This window comes from Hoplias malabaricus, chromosome X2, assembly GCF_029633855.1.
Source record: "Hoplias malabaricus isolate fHopMal1 chromosome X2, fHopMal1.hap1, whole genome shotgun sequence".
Taxonomy (NCBI): Eukaryota; Metazoa; Chordata; class Actinopteri; order Characiformes; family Erythrinidae; genus Hoplias; species Hoplias malabaricus.
Genome location: NC_089819.1, coordinates 16,952,435 through 16,972,232, shown reverse-complemented (window position 1 = coordinate 16,972,232; position 19,798 = coordinate 16,952,435). Strand labels below are relative to the sequence as shown.

The 19,798-nt window shown below is 36.5% G+C and overlaps 1 protein-coding gene across 1 annotated transcript; it reads left to right on the top strand.

Moving 5' to 3' along the window:
* The first annotated feature begins 54 nt into the window (after positions 1–54).
* On the top strand, positions 55–19,674 carry LOC136677122 (tetratricopeptide repeat protein 37-like). The gene is made up of 40 exons (XM_066654540.1): positions 55–347; positions 437–580; positions 819–910; positions 996–1,071; positions 2,974–3,117; positions 3,745–3,843; positions 3,932–4,040; positions 4,399–4,539; positions 4,775–4,876; positions 5,059–5,183; positions 5,289–5,375; positions 5,510–5,613; positions 5,907–6,033; positions 6,324–6,503; positions 6,586–6,710; positions 6,796–7,046; positions 7,208–7,310; positions 7,434–7,616; positions 7,985–8,129; positions 8,212–8,290; positions 8,382–8,443; positions 8,526–8,582; positions 8,702–8,770; positions 8,866–8,940; positions 9,029–9,170; positions 10,051–10,144; positions 10,259–10,336; positions 10,429–10,553; positions 10,728–10,851; positions 10,940–11,164; positions 12,136–12,208; positions 12,346–12,399; positions 12,485–12,596; positions 13,091–13,219; positions 13,391–13,515; positions 14,570–14,734; positions 15,314–15,466; positions 16,946–17,076; positions 18,121–18,250; positions 18,696–19,674. The coding sequence occupies exons 1-40, from the start codon at positions 258–260 to the stop codon at positions 18,765–18,767; spliced, it is 4,701 nt and encodes a 1,566-aa protein (XP_066510637.1). The 5' UTR covers positions 55–257; the 3' UTR covers positions 18,768–19,674.
* Positions 19,675–19,798: the final 124 nt, after the last annotated feature.

The window sequence follows — 19,798 nt, the reverse complement described above, 5'->3', positions numbered from 1 at the left end:
TGGCGCATGCGCAACTCACTGGTGGATAAATCAGGTTATGTGCTTTAGCTGGAATTTGGGTTGTAGTATATGACTGTTATTTTACTCTTATATTACTGTGTTTTAGTGTTGCAAATGAAGGTTGCGTTTTGAAGTGTACTGCATTACTGAGGTCCTCTTTTATTTCATTTCCCTATGTGGCTAGTTAGCTGGTCGGTTGCTAACAGACAACACCAACAGGAACTTTATTGTCGGTTAAACTTGAGTTTTCAAAGAAAATGTCAAGTAAAGAAGTGAAGTCGGCTCTTAAAAGTGCCAGAGAAGCTATTAAGAACAAGGAGTTTAAAGAAGCTCTGAAGCATTGTAAGGTGAGCATTAACTACAGCCTGACAGCAACAGTTTGCCAGTGTGGTTGTCTCAGATAAAAAAAAAATAAGCCTATGTTCGTAATCTCCAGGCTGTTTTAAAGTTGGAGAAGAATAACTACAATGCCTGGGTGTTCATTGGAGTTGCGGCTGCAGAGCTGGAGCAGCCAGATCAGGCCCAGAGCGCCTACAGAAAAGCGGCCGAACTGGAGCCCGAGCAACTGCTGGCATGGCAGGTTGGTAACTGTTATTGTATGGCATTGCTTTATAGATGTGTGGCTGTGTCCGTTTGCTTTGCACAAGTGACGAACTAAATTTCCTACATGTAGTGATGGTGAGATGAAGCAAACTGGCAAAGATAAAGTACTGTAGCTGATGTTCGTATAAGTAAATGGGTTGTTCATTTGTGTTGCTTTATGACTTGCTGTTATTTACCACGGTGTATGTTAATTGTATCGTTAATCTCTTTTACAGGGCCTTGCAAATCTGTATGAAAATAGTGACCATGAAGACTTCAAAGCTGAACTGCCCAAAATCTATCAAAAACTCATAACATTATATGAAATGTAAGTGCGTTTGTGATGCACCTTTTATTTAATTTTTTTATTTTTGGTATTAAACCTTATGCTCTTTGCATTTTGGTATCAGCAGCTCAGACAAGGTCAGATGCTTTGAAGTGAGCAAGAAGTTGGTGGACATCTATCAGGCAGAAAAAAATTATTTACAGGTCAGTATATAACAATGTTGGGATTTTCACAATTGTTTTATTTATTTGACACTTATAATGCTGATTATATGCAGAGATATTCTTAGCATAGAGTATGATGTGTTAAAGGCTGCCCAAGACCCAAGCAGATGTGGAAAGAGTAATATATATTCTAGTTCTATAAGATATTATATATTCTATAATTCTATAATATTCTATAAGAGTAGAATATTGTAGTCAAGTAAAAGTACTGATACTTTGAAAAGTACAAGAAAAATTACTGGTCTGAAATGTACTCAAGTAATAGTAAAAAAGTAGTGCATTTTAAATTTACTTTTACTTTTTTAATAGTGTGTGTGGTGGGGTTTCTGCTCTATAAAAACAAAGTGATATAAACTTCAAACCAGTTGGTTTTAATTAATGGACTAATTTTACAAAGGAAATAAACTGCTCATTGAGAGGACTGAAGATATGAAAATGACTATTAAAATAGTTGGTGTTATGTTTCTATTCAACATCATTATTAAAGGGATATTTCTGTTGTTTTTAAGTGGATATATATGAAGTGCTTATGCCTAGTCAGTGTATGACCCGGAGTAGACGGTGTTCAGCTGTCTTTTAGTTCAGTCTTCCAGTCTGCTCCTGTGAACTGGAAGCCTGCTGTCTACTATAGGTAATACATTTACTTATCAAATGTACTTCATACATACCCACTTAAAAACAACAGAAATAATATATATTTGAAGGTTGCTAGCTAGATTTTATGAATCTCTTGATTAAATTGTCATAGCAACCTGACGCTTCAGTGAAGTATTTTAATACACACATAATTTCAAGAACACACTAATGCAACAAAATATAAATATATTAATATACCATTTATTATATTAAATATGTTTATGTATTAATAGCATTAAATTGTTTTTATTATAAAAAAAATGATTTGTTTATTATTTTTCTACAAATGTAACAGATTCAAATATAAAGTGACAAAAGAAATCAGTAAACATTTGCTTATTTTGTAAACAACAGTAAATTACCAATATTCTGATTTTCTATAAACTAAAAAATGTAGCATAAAAATGTACCACACAACCAAAGTGCAGAAAATGTAGTGTGTGCATATTAACAGCAAAAGGAAACAATTATACAAAAAGTAACCTTAGATCTTCACAGTAAATAACAAAACAAACAAAGAATAGTTGCTAGTTGTTTATCATTTAATAAATATGACGATATTATCGTGATGGCACAGTCCTAACCAACCAGCTAATTTGAGCCTCTTACAGAAATAGGAACACTTATTTTTAACTCCCAGTGCAATGGTACAATTATTATTACTATTTTTTAATGTACCTGTACATACTCTACATGCACAGGTTTGATGTTGGGTTTTTATGAGCAGCTAATTCTCTCTTGGCAAACACAGCTTGCACTGCATTATAAAGATGTCACATTTCTTGCGCTTGAAGCCGAAGTTGTCTCTTAAATATTGCAGGGATTCATTTTTTCTTTTTTCTTTTTTGATTTTCCAGTGCTAAATTCTATTTGTTTTTCTTGCATTTTTATTTACATTTTTACTCAGTAAATGTGATTTGAAATGTAGTGAAGTACAATACTTAAAGCAAAATGTACTTAAGTACAAGTAAATTTACAGATTAAAAAAAAAACTACTTCTAGTACAAGTACACAAAAAATCTACTCATTTACAGTTACGCGAGTAAATGTAATTTGTTACTTTTCACCTCTGGACCCAAGAATAAATGGTCATTTTCTTACCCACATCATCTTAAAATAACCGTGTAAGACAAACTGATGCAGTCTATAATACTTCAGAATCCACATTGTTAAATGCATCTCTAATATGAATTAAAGGGCTAAAAAACCTGGTCTTGTATTTTTGTGTTGTCTTGTTTTGTACAGGTAGCAAGAGTGTGGCGGCGGCTCATTCAAGTGAGAGAGACAGAAGAAGGTGTGGAGGTCTTTGAGCTGGGGGAACTATGGAGGGAAATGACCAGGTTGCTGCTGGGCAGTGTAGAGCAGCAGGACAATGAGACTCAGCAACATGTAGGTGAAATGTGATTATAAATAATAATATGGATTATTAAAACATGTAATACATAGTATAAATCTGTGTTATTTATATACCTTTGTATATCATCTTATGACCTTGATCCTACATTTATTGCTGATTTATTAATTTTGTTTAATTCATTATTTTTTAAATGTATGATTTTAACTTTAAAATCATGCTGAAATCGAAATGACACTTTTACTATGTTGTTTCTTAAAGTCCTAGGTTATAATATGTAAGATTCATTGTGTTATGCTTAAAATTAAATGTATTTCATAAACATTAACTAAAATATAAGTTTTTCTCCCTTTTAAAACAACTTATGAGTTGTGGGTATGTCAGAAAGCTCATACAAATGATGAAGAATTCTATTACACCATGGTGTAATTTTAAACTACAATATAAACACCGGTTTGTCACTATCCAATCAAAATTTGATGTGTTCATTCCTAAACAAGTCCTGTTTTACCCAGAAGTACATCAGAGTAAACAGTCACAATACATTCTCATTTCTGTTTCATGCTGAATTTATAGTGTGTTCAAAAGTAAACATAAGTAATACTACTTCAATGGTATTTAGATGTTACTTTTCAGTTTACTTTTTGTTGTTTTATTTACAGCTACTTTCTGCCTTTGAAAAAGCTCTTCAGCTAACAGAAAACATACCAAGTGAAGATCACAGACAACTCACACAAGATTATATTACATGTCTTTCAAAGGTAAGTGATTGAAATATCTTGTTTCTGCGTTACTGTGAATAAAATATGTAAATTTAATTTAAATACATACATTTTCTTTTAATTCTAGCTCCCTCATGAAGTTGTCAAGCTGAAAGAGGTTTGTGAGGCCACACTCACCTTATACCCAAAATGTCCATATCCTCTAGAAGTACTAGGAGAGCATTATTTAATAACAGGTAAGGGACTACAGTGGTAGAAGATATAAATTGATATTACCTTTCTATATTATACCAGAACCAATATTCATCTAGAAGATATAAATTATTAGGAGAAAAATATGATTTTTCTGCATCTAATTTTAATGGATGCTGTGATCAATAATCACAATGATGCACTAGTTATGCAGCTTTATTGGCAGTCACAATGTGTTCATTGTTAGCAATCATTTTTTGGCACAAGTGTAATACAGAAGTATTAAGGTTTCAAAAAATGTTTGCTCTTGTTTCTCATCAATGTGGCATAAACTCTGTAGTGTAGATGACAAATGTTTGATTTACATATAATGTTGTGTTTCTTACCTGTGTGCTTGGTTAGGTGACTGCAGTGAGGATGCTGTCAGCTGCTACACTCGTCTGCTGGAGCTAGACCCAGTCAGTTCACTAGCCCATTTTGGCCTGGGCTCAAGGGCCCTTCAAAACAGGAAATATGAGGATGCAGCCAAAAGTTTTGACCTTGGTGTGGATGCTGTTGTATTCTGAAATCTTGTGTATTAAATTCATATATCATACATCATAGAACGAAAAAAAAACTGCTTCAGTTTTACGTAGCTGAAAAGCAGCAGAATGATCTAAAATGATACAGAAATCTACCTATACTTAGTTCAGAACATTGTTGTATCTGCTGTTCTCTGTCTCATGATTTTAGAGAAATTTCCTGTGGCGGCTTTGTAATAATATTCTTATCTTTGCAGGGCTAAAGCGGAAACGCTCCAGCATCATTGGCTGGTATGGCCTTGCTCAGGCTGAACTGAAATTGCACAAATATTCTGACAGTATCATGTCTTCCAGTCAAGGTACAATTCTACTTTTTTCCTGATCTGCACCACACACTCCCCCTATTAAAACAAGTTTTGAATGTATACTTAGCTTCAAAAACAGCCTTTTTTGGATGTAATGCTTTGGTAGAAATGTGAAACCTGGAAAGGGAATCAGTAGCCCTGGCTTGTGTGTCATACTATACTGGTGTGTATTCCAGGGTTAATTGTCAGTACAGGGAATGATGAAGGCTGGACCCAGAAGCTGCTGAGGCTGAAGCTAGAAGCTCTTGTAAAAGTTGGAACAGAGCAGAGTTCAAAAGAAGCTCTGGCGATACTTTCTCAGGTACTATTACACTAGCAGGTTCCTGTAGATTTTTCTATGTTTCATTGTGCTGTGATTCAGCTTATGGTTCTGCTGTTTGCCTCACAGCCAGTGATTCTCTTTTAGATGTCAGATTCCAGAAATGATCCTGCATTGTTAGCATTAAAAGGAGGGGCCTTTTTGCAAATGGGACAGCTTGAAGAAGCCATTCAGGTATGAAAATTTCCCTTTTTCCTTGTGTTTCAGGATTCCTTGTGTTTTTTTTCCCTATAGGGTGTTTCCTAATTTCATGTAACAAGATAAAAACAAAAACAAATAACATTTTCTAAAATAACTTTTTTGTAAAGGTTTCTTCTGAGCTGCTCGGCTCTCACCCTGGCTCAGTTGAGGGTTTAATCCTACAAGGGCTGGCACATGCAGCTAAAGAAGAGCACCAGCAAGCAGAACAGAGGTAAGTGTAAATCATCTTTTATTTATTGTTATTGAGGCTAGGACTACATCCAGTTATACAGTATTAGATTTAAAAAAGTTACAGTACAAGAATCTATGGGATTATATTGAAAAAATGTATTTGGTCATTTAGCCAATGCAACATGGCATGAGGAGTTGCATATTTATTTATTTTTAATCCCCTGTCCCACCCTAATTCAGGCCATTCGTTCTCAGACTTGTGCAAATACAAGAGAGCATATCTTCACACCACATGCCGTAAAGGTTTTTGCATGTTTCTTCTTTGTCTCAAAGGTTTTTAGAAGCTCTGGCTCAAACACCGGATAGTGGAGAGGTCTATTTTCTCCTGGGGAAACTGTACTGGAGCATGGGGGAAGAAACACGGAAAGACCGCAGCAAAGCACACACGCATCTACTGAAGGTGGGGTGCTACAATTCTCAGCTATTTTCTTCTTTTGTATATTGTTTGTTTGAAATTAGTTATTAAATTTAATGTTTTTTTTTTTTACCAATATAAGAAGGCTTGTGTTATTGGTATATTTATTTTTATTAAACCTGTTCCATTAATATGCATATTTGATCATTCAGTGTAAATTCAAGTGTTTTATCAAAGAATTACTTTGAACTGAAGAAATAATATTAATAGAATTAAAGAGCGATTAGCGACTTGTGTCTGTTTACTCATTACTTGTCATTACGTTATCTTTACAGGCTGCAAAGCTGGATCCACATTTGGGTTCTGTGTTCCGCTACCTTGGTCATTACTACAGAGAGGTGGCCAAGGATGTGTGCAGAGCCAGAGGCTGCTATAAGAGAGCATTTGAGTTGGACTCCTCCGATGAAGAGTCTGGGGCTGCTAGTGTGGACCTCAGCATGGAGCAGGGTGACATGGTATGTTTTTCTCTTCAGCCTGGCATAAGAAAGGTGACACGTGCTGGTGTGTATTTGACCATTGGTATTGTCTCTTCTTTAGGAATCTGCCTTAGAGATTCTGCAGTCAGTGATAGAGAGAGCTACACCTGGTTCAGCCAAATGGGCCTGGATGAGAAGAGGTCTTTACCACCTTAAAGTGGCTCAGCATTCACAGGCTATTGCAGAGTATGAGTTTTGCATTTTAATCAACAATGTATGCTTCCTAACATAAGATATATTTTATTTATGCCATGTTTATTCTTTCCTACAGTCTTCAGGCTGCACTGCGGGCTGACCCTCAAGATTGGGTTTGTTGGGAGTGTTTAGGAGAGGCCTACCTCAATCGTCACAGTTTTACAGCTGCCCTTAAAGCCTTTGGTAAGGCCCATCTGCTCCAGCCCAACTCCATCTACAGCCTATACCAGGCTGCTGCAATCAAACAGACCCTGGGCAGGTTTAAAGAGGCTGCAGGAGAGTACCTACAGATTATATCCACAGAAGAGTATGTGCCAGCATTAAAAGGTGAATGTGTGTTTTTGGAGCTCTGTTTCTATTCAAATTGCAGTCACAATATTTAGATTTCTTCAAAATCTTTTGATGTTCACTGAAAATTAAATTACTGCTAATGAATTGAATTATTGCTGTAGCATAATAACCATTGCCTTATTTACTTTTACTTTTAGGTTTTGGTGAATGTCTTTTGGCCATGGCCAAGACTGCGATGCAGGACTGCCTTGATGGCAAAGCAGTAGACCTGATACAGGAAGCAATCAAATATTTGTTTAGGTAATGTATCTGTGAGCAATTTTATTCTGTGTCTACTTCATTTTAGCAAGTCTGTGTGGAAAAGGCAAATAATATTTTGATGTGCTTTAATGCAGAGGAGTTTTGTATCTCCTATATGTGCAGGGCAGTACAGAAGCGTTCTGACCTCTCGTGTCTGTGGAAACTACTAGGGGATGCCTGCACCAGCTGCAGTACAGTGTCTCCTAATCGGGTCAGCGTGCTGGTGTCAGGGGCTCTATGTGGAGCAAACCCTCCAGATGAAGACCATGTGCTAAACCAAAAACAACTACTCACTCTTGGAGAGAGGTGGGCCACCCCACTTTTACTTGTACACAAGCTGTGGAGAGATTCATTAAATACACTGTTGTATGTCTTATCTATATCTATATGTTTAAATTCACATTATTGCAGAGGGAAATATTTATTATTTATATAATAATCCCTCCCTTTTTTAAAAAAAAAAATATTTTTTATTTTTTATTCCAAGTAATTCTGGAGCATTTGAACTGGTCCATTTATCATGAAGTTTTCACACAATGTGAAGGACAGCCACTGTGTCCAAAGGATGTAGTGTGTGTGTGTGTGTGTGTGTGTGTATATGCCACCTTCAGATTTAAATATTGAGTTTGGAACATGTGCTTTAAACTAAACATTTTGTAACTTCTTTGTCTCAGATGTTATGGTCGAGCTCTGAAAATAATGGCACAGGCTCCAAGCCTCTGGTGTGACCTGGGTCTTAATTATTATCACCAGTCCAGACTACTCCTTTCACAGCAGACACATCAGGATGCACAGCCACTGCTGGAGAAAGCCCTTCAGGTATTCCTTCTGATTTAGATCACTATAGAAATAAGATTACTTAAATTTAACTTTTGTGTTAATTTCTGTGATCTTTTTGTAGTGTGTTAAAAAGGCAGTGATGCTGGACAGTGGGAATCATACTTACTGGAATGCATTAGGAGTGGTAGCTATGACTAAAGGTAAAATGAGCTTATGTTTGTAGTTGTGATACAAAGATTTCTTTCCATTCAATATTTAATATTAGTCTTTTTTATGTGCTTTATTCCTAAGGGATTGAAAATTTTGCTCTTGCACAGCACTGCTTCATCAAGTCAGTCAAAGTGGAAGCAAATGTAAGTGTTAGACAAATAACATGATTTCAATATGGTTATGTGTTCAGTAGTACAATTGAAGATATTACTGGTTTATTTTCAGAATGTTGTGGCATGGACAAACCTTGGAACTTTGTATCTAAAGAAGGGCAACATTGAGGCAAGTTGTGCTTTTTTTTGCTTTAATGTTTAGATGCATATATTTATAGAGAGTATTGTACATGCCATTGCACTGTGTTTATACGTTTGTTGGTAATAACATTTTCATTTCCTTATTAGCTTTCACATGAAGCTTTTAAAATTGCCCAGTCTCTGGAGCCACTGTATGTCAACTGTTGGATTGGACAGGTATAATTAAACATATAAAAGGCAAGGCTTTCATTTATTGTGCCCCTTACTTTCTAAAATCTATAGCTAACCATTTCTCTCTTTCTATACCATAGGCTCTTATTGCTGAGACTGTAGGAAGCTATGACACTATGGACTTATTCAGACACACTACTGAGCTAAGCACTCATGTACGAGTTACACGTTATAGGACATGATTTCTGTAATAATATTTTCATTCTGAATACTCATTTATTAATGTGTATTTGTGGTCATTAGACTGAAGGAGTGAAGGGTTATGCCTACTGGGTCTGTTCCACTCTACTAGACAAGAGTAATCGAAGCTCTGAGCTCTATCGCTACAACATAGTTCAGATGAATGCTGTCTCAGCTGCACAGATGGCTTTAAGCAAATACACAGGTAGAGTACAACTCGCACACATCTATATAAAAATATGCTTAAAATATCAAATACACTAATACAGTGGTACTGGCAGTGGAACCCATCCACATTTATGATAGCTGTAAGCTAGAATGCAGACACACATGCAGGGGCACTGCTAGGATAACATGATGGGCCCTACATCCATCATCAGATGGAGGCAAGGGGCAGGGAGGATGAGCACAGCACTTTTTCTTGGACAGGGCCTGTACGTTGCATGACGGACTGAAAAAATAAGTGGATACAGCAGATGCAAGCAAAAGTACATCAGTTCAAATGAATCGTTCAGTAAAACAAACCCAACTAATCTGTTTTTATCACAATTGTATTTTAAAGATTGAATATAAAACTAAATTAAAATAAACTTAAAAGAACCATAAAACATGTATGCACAGTGTGTACTTGATTAAAGCTGCTGGCGCCATTTCACCAATGGGGGCGTCTTAGGCAGTATCTGTTAATACAAATTTATGTATATGTTTACCCTGATAACAATGTGGATATAAAAATGTATGAAATGTTAAAATTGAGGATCCTCTTGGATTATCACCAAAGAGAGCATTTATTGGTGTTTTATGAATGTAGTAAATAAAATGTCTTTTCAGCTCAGCGTTACACTGTGTTGCATTATGTTCCTCTGGAGTACAATAAGTACATAATCAAATATTGGCCAAATCAGAACATCTAATTCTAAGCAGTGTTAATGCAAATACCATTTTGTTTCCAAAATCACTGTACATGTATTGTTTTCCATTCAAATCATTGTACATGAAGAATTGCTAAGCTTTACTTTGACATCATCTCAATAGACAGTGATCATGTATTGCTGTTTGAGTGACCCACCTTTGTACATTTTCAGAGAGGATTCAGACAGACACAGATGCATTTGTTATGCTGGGCTTTCTAAATGAACACCTACAACTGAAGAAGCAGGCCTCTGAGGCCTATAAAAGGTAGGCACAAGGGCTAAAGTCCTAATACATTAAGTATTTACAAGTTGTTAATTCATTGGGAATTTTGTTTTTTTTTACCCTTGTACACAAATCTGAGTGTCATTTCTCTGTTAGAGCTGTGGAGTTGCTCCAGAACAGCTGCCTCACTGAGGAACTCAACTTTACTCGTAGAGGCTATGCACGGGCTCTCTGGTACGCCTCAAAAACTCAATGTCATGTCTTACTAGTTAACACCTATGGAATATTGAGCTGATTTTAATGGAAATTTGTATTTCTAAATGTAGTGACACAGGGCTGTGGGAGGAGGCAGTTCACCATTACTCTTCCACTTCGTTAGAGGAGCTGCATGATCTCACTGGTCTGGCTCTGGCTTGTTGCAGAGGAGGACGCCTGCAAGAGAGTGTAGACGGTAAACACAGTTTGTTTTTAAGATCTGTTCATATTAACGATACTACATTTTTATTTGGAATCATGATTTATAATCGTAATATGTGATATCTAGCCTTCATTACTAGGGTACTAGGACATGCTAGCACATATAACATTTTCAAATTTCTGTTGTTTTTTTTGGATTTTGTTGTAGCCTATGAGAAGGCACTTGCAGTTGCCTCGACCGAGAAAGAAAAAGCCTATATTCTGACGGCTTTAGCTTTACTGCAACACAGACTAGGAAACATGGACACAGCAAAAACTCTGCTATTCAAGTGGTGAGTTAAGTTGTCAGCAACCAGAATACTTCTGCACTTGCCATGTGTGTCAAGGTCTAATCTTCATTGTCATTTGTCCTCCACACAGTTCTTTGCTTAAGGAGCCAGTTCCTGAGAGTCTGGTTTGTCTTTGTGCTCTGGGCTTAGTTCATGAGGATGTTACACTGGCAAGCGCTGCTCTCTCTGAGTTGTTGAAGCTGGAAGGAGCACTAGGAGGCGCTGTGGAAGAGCGCTGCCTTCTCACTTGCACCCTGTTGGCCTTGCAAGGCAACTATAGCTCGGTGCAGAGAGAGGCCTCTAGAGCTGTGTTCAGGTACATGCCGAAACTGCTGGAAGTTGCACTTTCATTCTGATCCAAGAGCAGTTTAGGAAATCCATTTTTTTTGGTTAAGCCCAAGATATTATGAGCTAAAAGAAAAATAGAGCTTGGTAAAGAGAATTAATTCTTTGGTTACTTATATATTTAAATGCAGGGCCTCAAATGTTATTTCCATCTTAAGAGAAATATACAAAATAAATTACCTTTGTTGCAAAGGCTGAAATATACGGATCTAATATTCTATAATATGCAGATTCTCCCTGCATGTACCATTATGTTGTGCATCTCTAAATGGGCTTTTAAATCTATTGCAGAACTGAAAACCTCAATTAATTATAAAGATCTGTAAAATCATAACCACAATTCAAAGTAAAAAGCTAAAACAAATGCAGCATCTTTCTCAAATCTCTATGCATTGTCATAGTAACGTAACAAAAAAAATAGTTTTTTGCCAAGGACATGTTTTGCTGTCAGTCAAAAACATTCATTAGGATATTACAAACCACACCTTTCACAGGGAAGTCTGATGAGTACATTTTGACAATTTTGAGGCATGTTTTATCACATTTCTAATTTGTATTTTCTATTTAGTCTTTGATGAATGATACAAAATGATGCAGGGGCTTTTATGAGGTGATAGAATTTCTTTAAGTAAACTTTCCTTTATTATTACCTAGGCTGAAATGTGAGTGACCTTGTGTGAATGTCTTTGTTTGAAGTCTTCAAAACAATTCAGACACTTGAGAGCCCTTGCCTAATGCCTAATCAGTCTAATTAATTAAACAACTCATTAGTTAATTAAAATGAGTTGATTAAATGGCCAGATTGTGAAAAATGGTACCTGAGCTCACTGCTAAGCATCGTATTTCCTATGGTGTAGTTCTTATATATAGATATTGCTGGGCGCATCATTATTTTATAGCATATGAATCTTGACATTTCTACCTCACCATTTGTTGAGACAGAAACCCAGGAAATCCATCTCTCTGGGCTCTTTTGTCCAGACTGGTGCCACAGTACACTCCCAGCAAAGCTGATGTAAGTGTCTTAGAGCCAGTCTGAATCTTATATCAATTAACCTGCATGTTCATTTCCAATTAATAACAAACATATTAAATACAATTTATTGAGGACTTGGTCTGAGGGGATTCATAAACTCTCTTATTTTCAACCAGGGAGGAGCTGTAGCAGGCAGTGTGGCATGCCATGCTAGCATGACTCTGGGAAAGGTGAGTTTAAGTGTGTATTCACTTTCAAGGAAATTTTAGACTATCTGGGCTTATGTCTTTAACACGTTTTGCTCATGGGTTTTAGAGGGCACTGCTGTATAGTGGAGTGAATCAGTTGGCCTCTGGCAGACACTTGGGGGAAGATAGGCGGAGAAATGCTCTAAAGACCATCCAGAGAGCTGTGCTTCTTTGCCCTGGTGAGTTTAGATGACAGAAAGAAAGAGAAAGAAAACAGATCTGTCTATACTGTAAGTGTATTAAATTTGTGCATCATGGGTAAAATAAAATAGGTGATGAATGCAGTGGTCATTACTTGTGTCCTGGTTATCAATACGCATTGGCACTTGTACATTTTTTTGGGAATGTATTTATCTTAATTTAAAGCCATATTTATTATTCTGGTTTTTTACATATTCTCACCAGAGTGTGCTTTGAAAGATGCATGCTTTCACAATCAGTATTTTTTTTCTGATCAAACTGAGCTTTAGAAGCTTTGGGGTAACATTGTTTAAGACAAGCATCAACTTGTCGAGTGAAGTGTATATGAAGATGTAGGTTTCAGTAATCAATAATAGTTTCTGGAGCAAGCCTGGCCGAACAATCCTCCAGTTTTGGGCAGCTGGTAGTCTTTCAGTGATGTATATGTGCTGTCTGGTGAGTATTAATGATTTTTTTTCTTTCTATCTTTTAGATGATCCAGCAGGGTGGGCAGGGCTTATGGCTGCTTGTCACACTGAGAACACAGCATGTGCTCTTTCAGGCTCCACCCCTTGTAGAGAGGGTCTGGAGAAGGCACTTATGACCATGGTGTCAGCGAAAGGTCAGTGAGCATTAAGTTTAATGGTTATTTTATATTAGCAGATGCTCTTAGATACCGCTATTAACTTAAAGCTATTACTTATCGGTTATTGTCGGTTATCAGCCCAAATTTGCTTGGTGTGTGTTCTTGTTTGTTTGCTGACTGTGTCCTGTACTGTGTGTTATCATGCAGTGAAAGGCTTGCCGAGGGAGGACTTCCCATTGGCTCGGGCTCTTGAGAGCTGGACTCTGCAGCAAACTGTTTCTGTTCTCAAACAGAGCAGCCAGTACGATGAAGCTGAGGCCCTCTGTTCACAGGTCGCTTGTTTTCCCTTTTGTGAATTGTACTATTTTTCTGACTATTACTGAATACTTATTGTAATGCTGGTCTATACAATTAGTTCTATATATATTAATATTGATAATTATCAGACTGAAGCACGGTGGCGCAGAAGGTAGTGTCATATTCACACAGCTCCAGGATCCTGGGGTTGTGTGTTCAAGGCCAGCTCTGGGTGACTGTCTGTGAGGAGTTTGGTGTGTTCTCCCCGGGTTGAACTTCATATATTTGTCCCCAATAGCAATAAGCTCTCCCCACAACATCCTCAAACATTTCACTACCTCAGACAGGGTTTTTTTTTTAATAAATGAAGACATTTCAAGTTGTAAGCAGTGAGAAGGTGTGTGTTTTGTGCTTTTGTGGGTTGGCCAACACAGCTTGCCCTCTGACTTTATCTCATCCGCATATCTAAATATGTATTTAGTTTCCACTTGTATGTATTTAAACACTAGATGGTTCAAGACCTCAGGATCGCCCACACAATAACATACAGATCCGGAAATAAGAATGTGGAAATACATAAATATATAAATGAAGAACTATGTAAATGAATACCTAAAGAAATGTTTTAAAATGTAAATAAATATATGTAGAAATGCATAAATGTAGAAATGTTAGTAAATACACATAGAAAAAAAATTAGGAAATTAATTTATGCTTATTTTCAAAAACTTTTATATATCTACTTATCTTTTTATATATTATTTAAACTTTCATCACTGGTCAGCCCATCTCTCATCCCCTATGTGTGGGCCACATGTGCAGACGGGGCAGTGTAACCTTCATTTTTATGGCTTTGGCATTAGCAACATGAACGAGTGTCAGAGCCATTATATCTGTGAATGAGTCCTATCTGTCTCCGCACACACTTTCACCTTTATCCTGCTCTTTTTTTTGGATGTTATTCTGAGACTTTAGGCTTTTCTTCTTTTATTGTAACTCACTGCTGATTCTGTTTTTGCTGTACTACATGAATTCTGCTTTAGTTATAGAAATACATAGTTAAAGGTTTGTGTTGCTTGGGTGTCATAGGTTTTGAACATTTCACCAGAGCATCCTGCAGTGTTCCTGTTGCTGAGGCAGGTTCAGTGTGAGCGCCTCCTGCTGTCTGATACTGGTAAATGTATATCAGCCACAGTGTTGGATCAGCTCAGTGCCGCTGTCATGGCCAACCCTAACTCTGTGTCTGCCTGGCATGTGAGTAGCACATCACATTAACTGACTGGTCAAACTAACTCTACTAGAGTATGCAGACAGTTTCACGTCCCTAATTTACGATTTTATTAATAATAGCCAGTACACATGCACTTTGTGTGTTTAAACCTGTTTAATTTAAATCTGAATGTATCTGGTAAGTAGTGACTTCAGTTAGTAGACATATGATTGTGGTTTCCAGTTTATTTAAGCAATCTAAAAAGGGGAACATTTTTAGTAAATATGAATATTGGATGTAGGTACATATTTACCATCAATTTTGCCAGCTAGAATCATTTTTAAATTTTCTTGCAACTTTTATTATATCTATGGAGATATTCTGTTTGCTAGAGAACTTTGATCTGCTAAAATATTGTGCTGTAACATTGTTCTCACCATGAGCATATATGTATTTAACTGTACTAAATAAGAATGTTTTAAATGAGAATTTTATGAGTTCTCTTATAGACCTAACATGATACATAATATAAACCATTTAAAATGCTGTATTTGACATTTTCTTTAGTGTGTTTTAATATGCGTCTATTTCTGTTCTCGTTCATTTCTCTTTTTTTCTTGCAGTGGCTGGCTGAGGTTTACCGTTCCCAGGGTTTACTGGCTCAGGCCTCGGTGGCCCTCAGGCAGTCTCTCCAGTTGGCCTCTCAGCTAGGCCACTACAGTGGAAAGATTGGTAGCCTTCTCCGACTGGCCCTGCTTGCTCTTGCCCCATGCATGGTGAGTATTGGTGTTCACGAACATATTTTTTTCCACAAATATATATTGTGTGTGTACACATATATATATATATATATATATAAAAATCATATTCAGGGCGCTGCATTACATGTTTCTTTAGGTTACATAGGTGTACATTTCATATTATAAGTTAAAAAGACTCCTTTGTACATAATGATCCTTTGCAGATATTTAAAACTTTTATAAATATTATCACAATATGACTGTTTATTTATTTATTTTTTAAAAATCTTTCCTTTCCAAATAATGGATAATTGTCTTGCTAGATTGACCATCTAATTAGTAACAAAGACAACTGTGAACAAAACTGAACATATTGCTTTATTGTTGGTGTAATGAGTAGTGCTACATTGCAGTTTATTCTATGCATAGCAGTAGGAAAAGTTAACCAGGAGACAACTGCACACAGACACAGAACAAATGCCCTGTGTTGCCTGCTGCAGTTAGACACTGAAGTGAAGGCAGACTGGAGAGTCACATTATTGTTGCTGACAGTAGAGCAATGGAAAAGTAAACAGCTCAAGCTGACAGGAAGATCAGCAGAGCTCTTGTCTCTACATCAAACTACAGTGCTTGGATGGATAGATCCTGCCAGCAATAAGCTCTCAGCAGAGGTGTTAAAAACAGTTTTTCATTGCAGAGAAACTCTGACAATGAAATTAAGAGGTTGACCCCTTAGAAATGTACTTAAGCAAATGTGCAGGGTAATTTATTAATAAATACAATTATTTAATTTGTAAATAAAAATCTTTCTTTGTAAGTAATCTATATAATATTTTTTACAGAAAGGGTTTGAAATTGTTTGTATATAGAGAGAGAGCAATGTTGGGAAAAATACAAAATACATATTCTTATATTTTAGATTAATTTAAAGATTAATTCCCATATTTCATGCATATACAGCAAGTGCTTTATATGTTTGATAATTGATGACTCCTAGCAAGATGGAAAAAAAGGTGTATATTGGCATCTATGTAGCATTTATAATGTCACAAAACTATTTCAGACAGTATGCCCCCCAGTCCCTACAAGGCACTAATTGGTCTCTTTCTCCTCACTATACTTTCCTTCCCTTCCTTTCCACTCTTTCAGAGTGTGGTAATTATCCCTCTGTTTCAGCTGAATTTCACTATCTTTTCAAGCTGATTAGCTTTGTCCCTAACCACCAATTAGAGTTGCTGTTTGCCATTAGATGGAATTGCTTCCTTATCATTTGTTACTCTATTTTCGTAATTCATAATATACATGCTAGTTTCCACAAAAATATATTTTGAGAAGCTTTTTGATAATATGACCTTGCCTTAAAAAACAGTGTATGTAAAATATTTAGCAATTTATTTAATTTCAGTTCATAGAACAGTAATTGAGCGTAAAACTGACAGTGACTGACAATAAAAGTGTGCAGACACTACAGTGACTAAGGTGTGTGTGTGTGTGTGTGTGTGTGTGTGTTTTCAGGCTGGTGTTGGAGGGGGTGAGTGGAAGGATCTTGTGCGGGATGCCTGTTCTGAGGTGCTGAAGCTAGGCCCTTCTCCTCCTGCTTTGCTCTTTCAGGCTTTGCTTCAGTTTTCCATCAAGATGAGTGCCAGGTAAGTGGAGGAGGAGACCTTAGCAGAATGTCTGTAACTGTGGAATACTTTTTTTCCAACCTTTTCTGAAGTGCTTGAGATTGCATGATGCCTATTGCCCTAGCCATGACATTTTATATTATGCCCACAAAACAATGCTCTGTGTGTGTGTGTGTAAACACAGTACTATGCAGAAGTCTTAGACACCTAAGATGATTATATATATTTATGCCTTCTCAGTAAGCGTGGTGCTTGTATAACGTTATATATAATCACAGTAAATACAAAAAATTATAATATATAACAAATAAAAAAATTTAAGACCATATTTTTTTTTCTATAAATTAGTAGGTGTGAGTGAGTTTGAAGAACAATGTTTTGTTCAGATTCTCCTTGCCTGAATTTTTATTAAATCAACAGCACACATTATTTAAAATCATTATTCATTAACCAGTAAAACTAAGTTTTGGATGATAACCTCAAATAATCTGGACTGCCACGAGGGGAGATTTGGAAAATGTTAACACACAGAATATCACACTTACTGGAATAATGATATTTGGTTTTATTCTAATGTTGGGCATCATTTGTTGGTTGTTTTTTGTTTTTAGCATATAAACACTTACTACTCAGATAAATAGCTTTTTAAATCTCGTAATATATAAAATGTAGTTCCATTTTGAAAATTATGTAATTCAGCATCTGCCCAGTGACTTTCATTTTATGTGAATTCCAATTGACAATCGGACAATTGTGAGGTTCCAAGGCAGTACCCATTTAAGTTCATACTTGTACCATGCTACAGGTGAAGCAGATATTTGGCAGAAAAATACTGAATCTTTTAGTAGATAAATCCATTAAAATGCACAGAAGCTATATTATTATACATTGATTCTCTAAGGCCTCTTTTAAATAAGCTCACATAACCCCTTTGTTTGACCAAATGAACACCCATTTAGTTAGTTGGAGGAAGCTTTGCTGTCAAATGTCCCATAAATATTGACTTCTCTCACTATTCTCATTGTCTTATTTACCACTATATGTCCTGTGTGATCTGTCCTCAAGGGAAACGAGGCGTTTCTTGGAGAAGATTGTTTATGGCCCATGTTCGGGAGAGGCCAAAACAGTGGCTTCAGTGGCACGCTGGTACCTCCTACGCCACCTCCATGCCAAAGATGACCTACAGCTGATAGATGTAAGCACAAACATCTTATACTGACCAACCACATACGTATATTTAAGGCTGTGTCATGTTGAAGAGAATGACATGTTGTAATATGATGTTAGAGTGCCAAACAGGTTAAACTCTGATTGCATGAATTACACTGGTTGGTGATGATATGAAAAATGAATCAAAATGCATTATTTATTACTATTAAAATACAATCACTCTCTAACGAGAGCGTCTGAATAATCTGCCTCATGAGGACAGACGGCCAGAATTCTGCCTCCTTAAACAACTGTCCATGTAATCAGTGCCTGCTTAGGCAGCTCACTAGGCTTTGGGACAGACCTAAATTTCCCCTAAAGTGCAAAGCAAGAATGATTGATTTTTGCTCTTTCAAAGGAGTCATGAAGTTCTGTTTTGAAAGTGCTTTGAAAGATTTGGTCTAAGCATGTCTTTGGTTTCCTGTTTGTAGACCCTAATTTTGGAGGCTGAAGCAGCTGGAGACTCAAGACTGCTGGAGTTCCACAAACGTCTCTATCCCTGAACATGCTTCCTACCAGACTCATCAACTCAGGACCATACAAATCTGTTAAAAATATAATAGCCAATACAGAAACTACATTCTTAAACTTCCCTCTTCTGCTTATGTCTTAACTTTCTACACATCATTCAAACACAGATTTACTCATCCTTCTTCAGTATCCATGACACCTTTGTATTGATCCGTGTAGATGACACATCTAAATAATTATATAGAAGCTCGTATGGATGCAGAAGATGAATGTGTTAACTGCTGCTTAATTATAATCTGTTTTGTATGGCTCTACTCTGTATGTACTTTGGAGACGATTTGGGACATTGCCTTCTTTACACACTCAGCTGACCTTAACAGTTTTGAGAGAGCTACAGGCTACTGCCGGGTTTGTTCCTTTTGCTGTGTAATAAAAACAAAAAAAAATGGAGCTGTCACCAGGCAGTAACTGCTATGAGGTAATCTTAAAGCATTGACTAGATTTTGGCACAGTGTCGATGGAGGGGCTGAATGCTGCATGGGAAATAAGTTCAGTGCGTGTTTTAATTGAAGAAAGCTTTGCCAAAGCAAAAAGGTTATTTCATTACCTACGCTGCCAATGGGGGGCGGGATCATGAAGGGAAATTTTCCTTGGGCAGCAACAAGTACTTAAATGGATATTATCATGGTTCAAGCCAGAAACCCAGACACTATATCTCTGTGCCAACACATTTGTCTTTTTTTTTTTTCCTTTCCCCCCCACTTCATTAAGTGCTCAACTGTTGGAAGGATTGATGCTGTCACATCTTGAAACTTGTATTAATATATTATACAAACAGCCAATAAAATCATGAAAATATTTAAAACCCAATGTGTGGGTATTTTTTACAAAATATGTTGTTAAAATTTGTTGAACACACTGCAGATTTTTATTTATTTTTTGGGCTGCATGCTTTTTGTCAAATAAAAGAACTGAGCAAATTAACAAAAACTGACAATGTTAAATTTCTTGTTTATTTATGGGAAGTTAGGTTTTCAGTGGGGACTAACCCTGTATTTTTCTG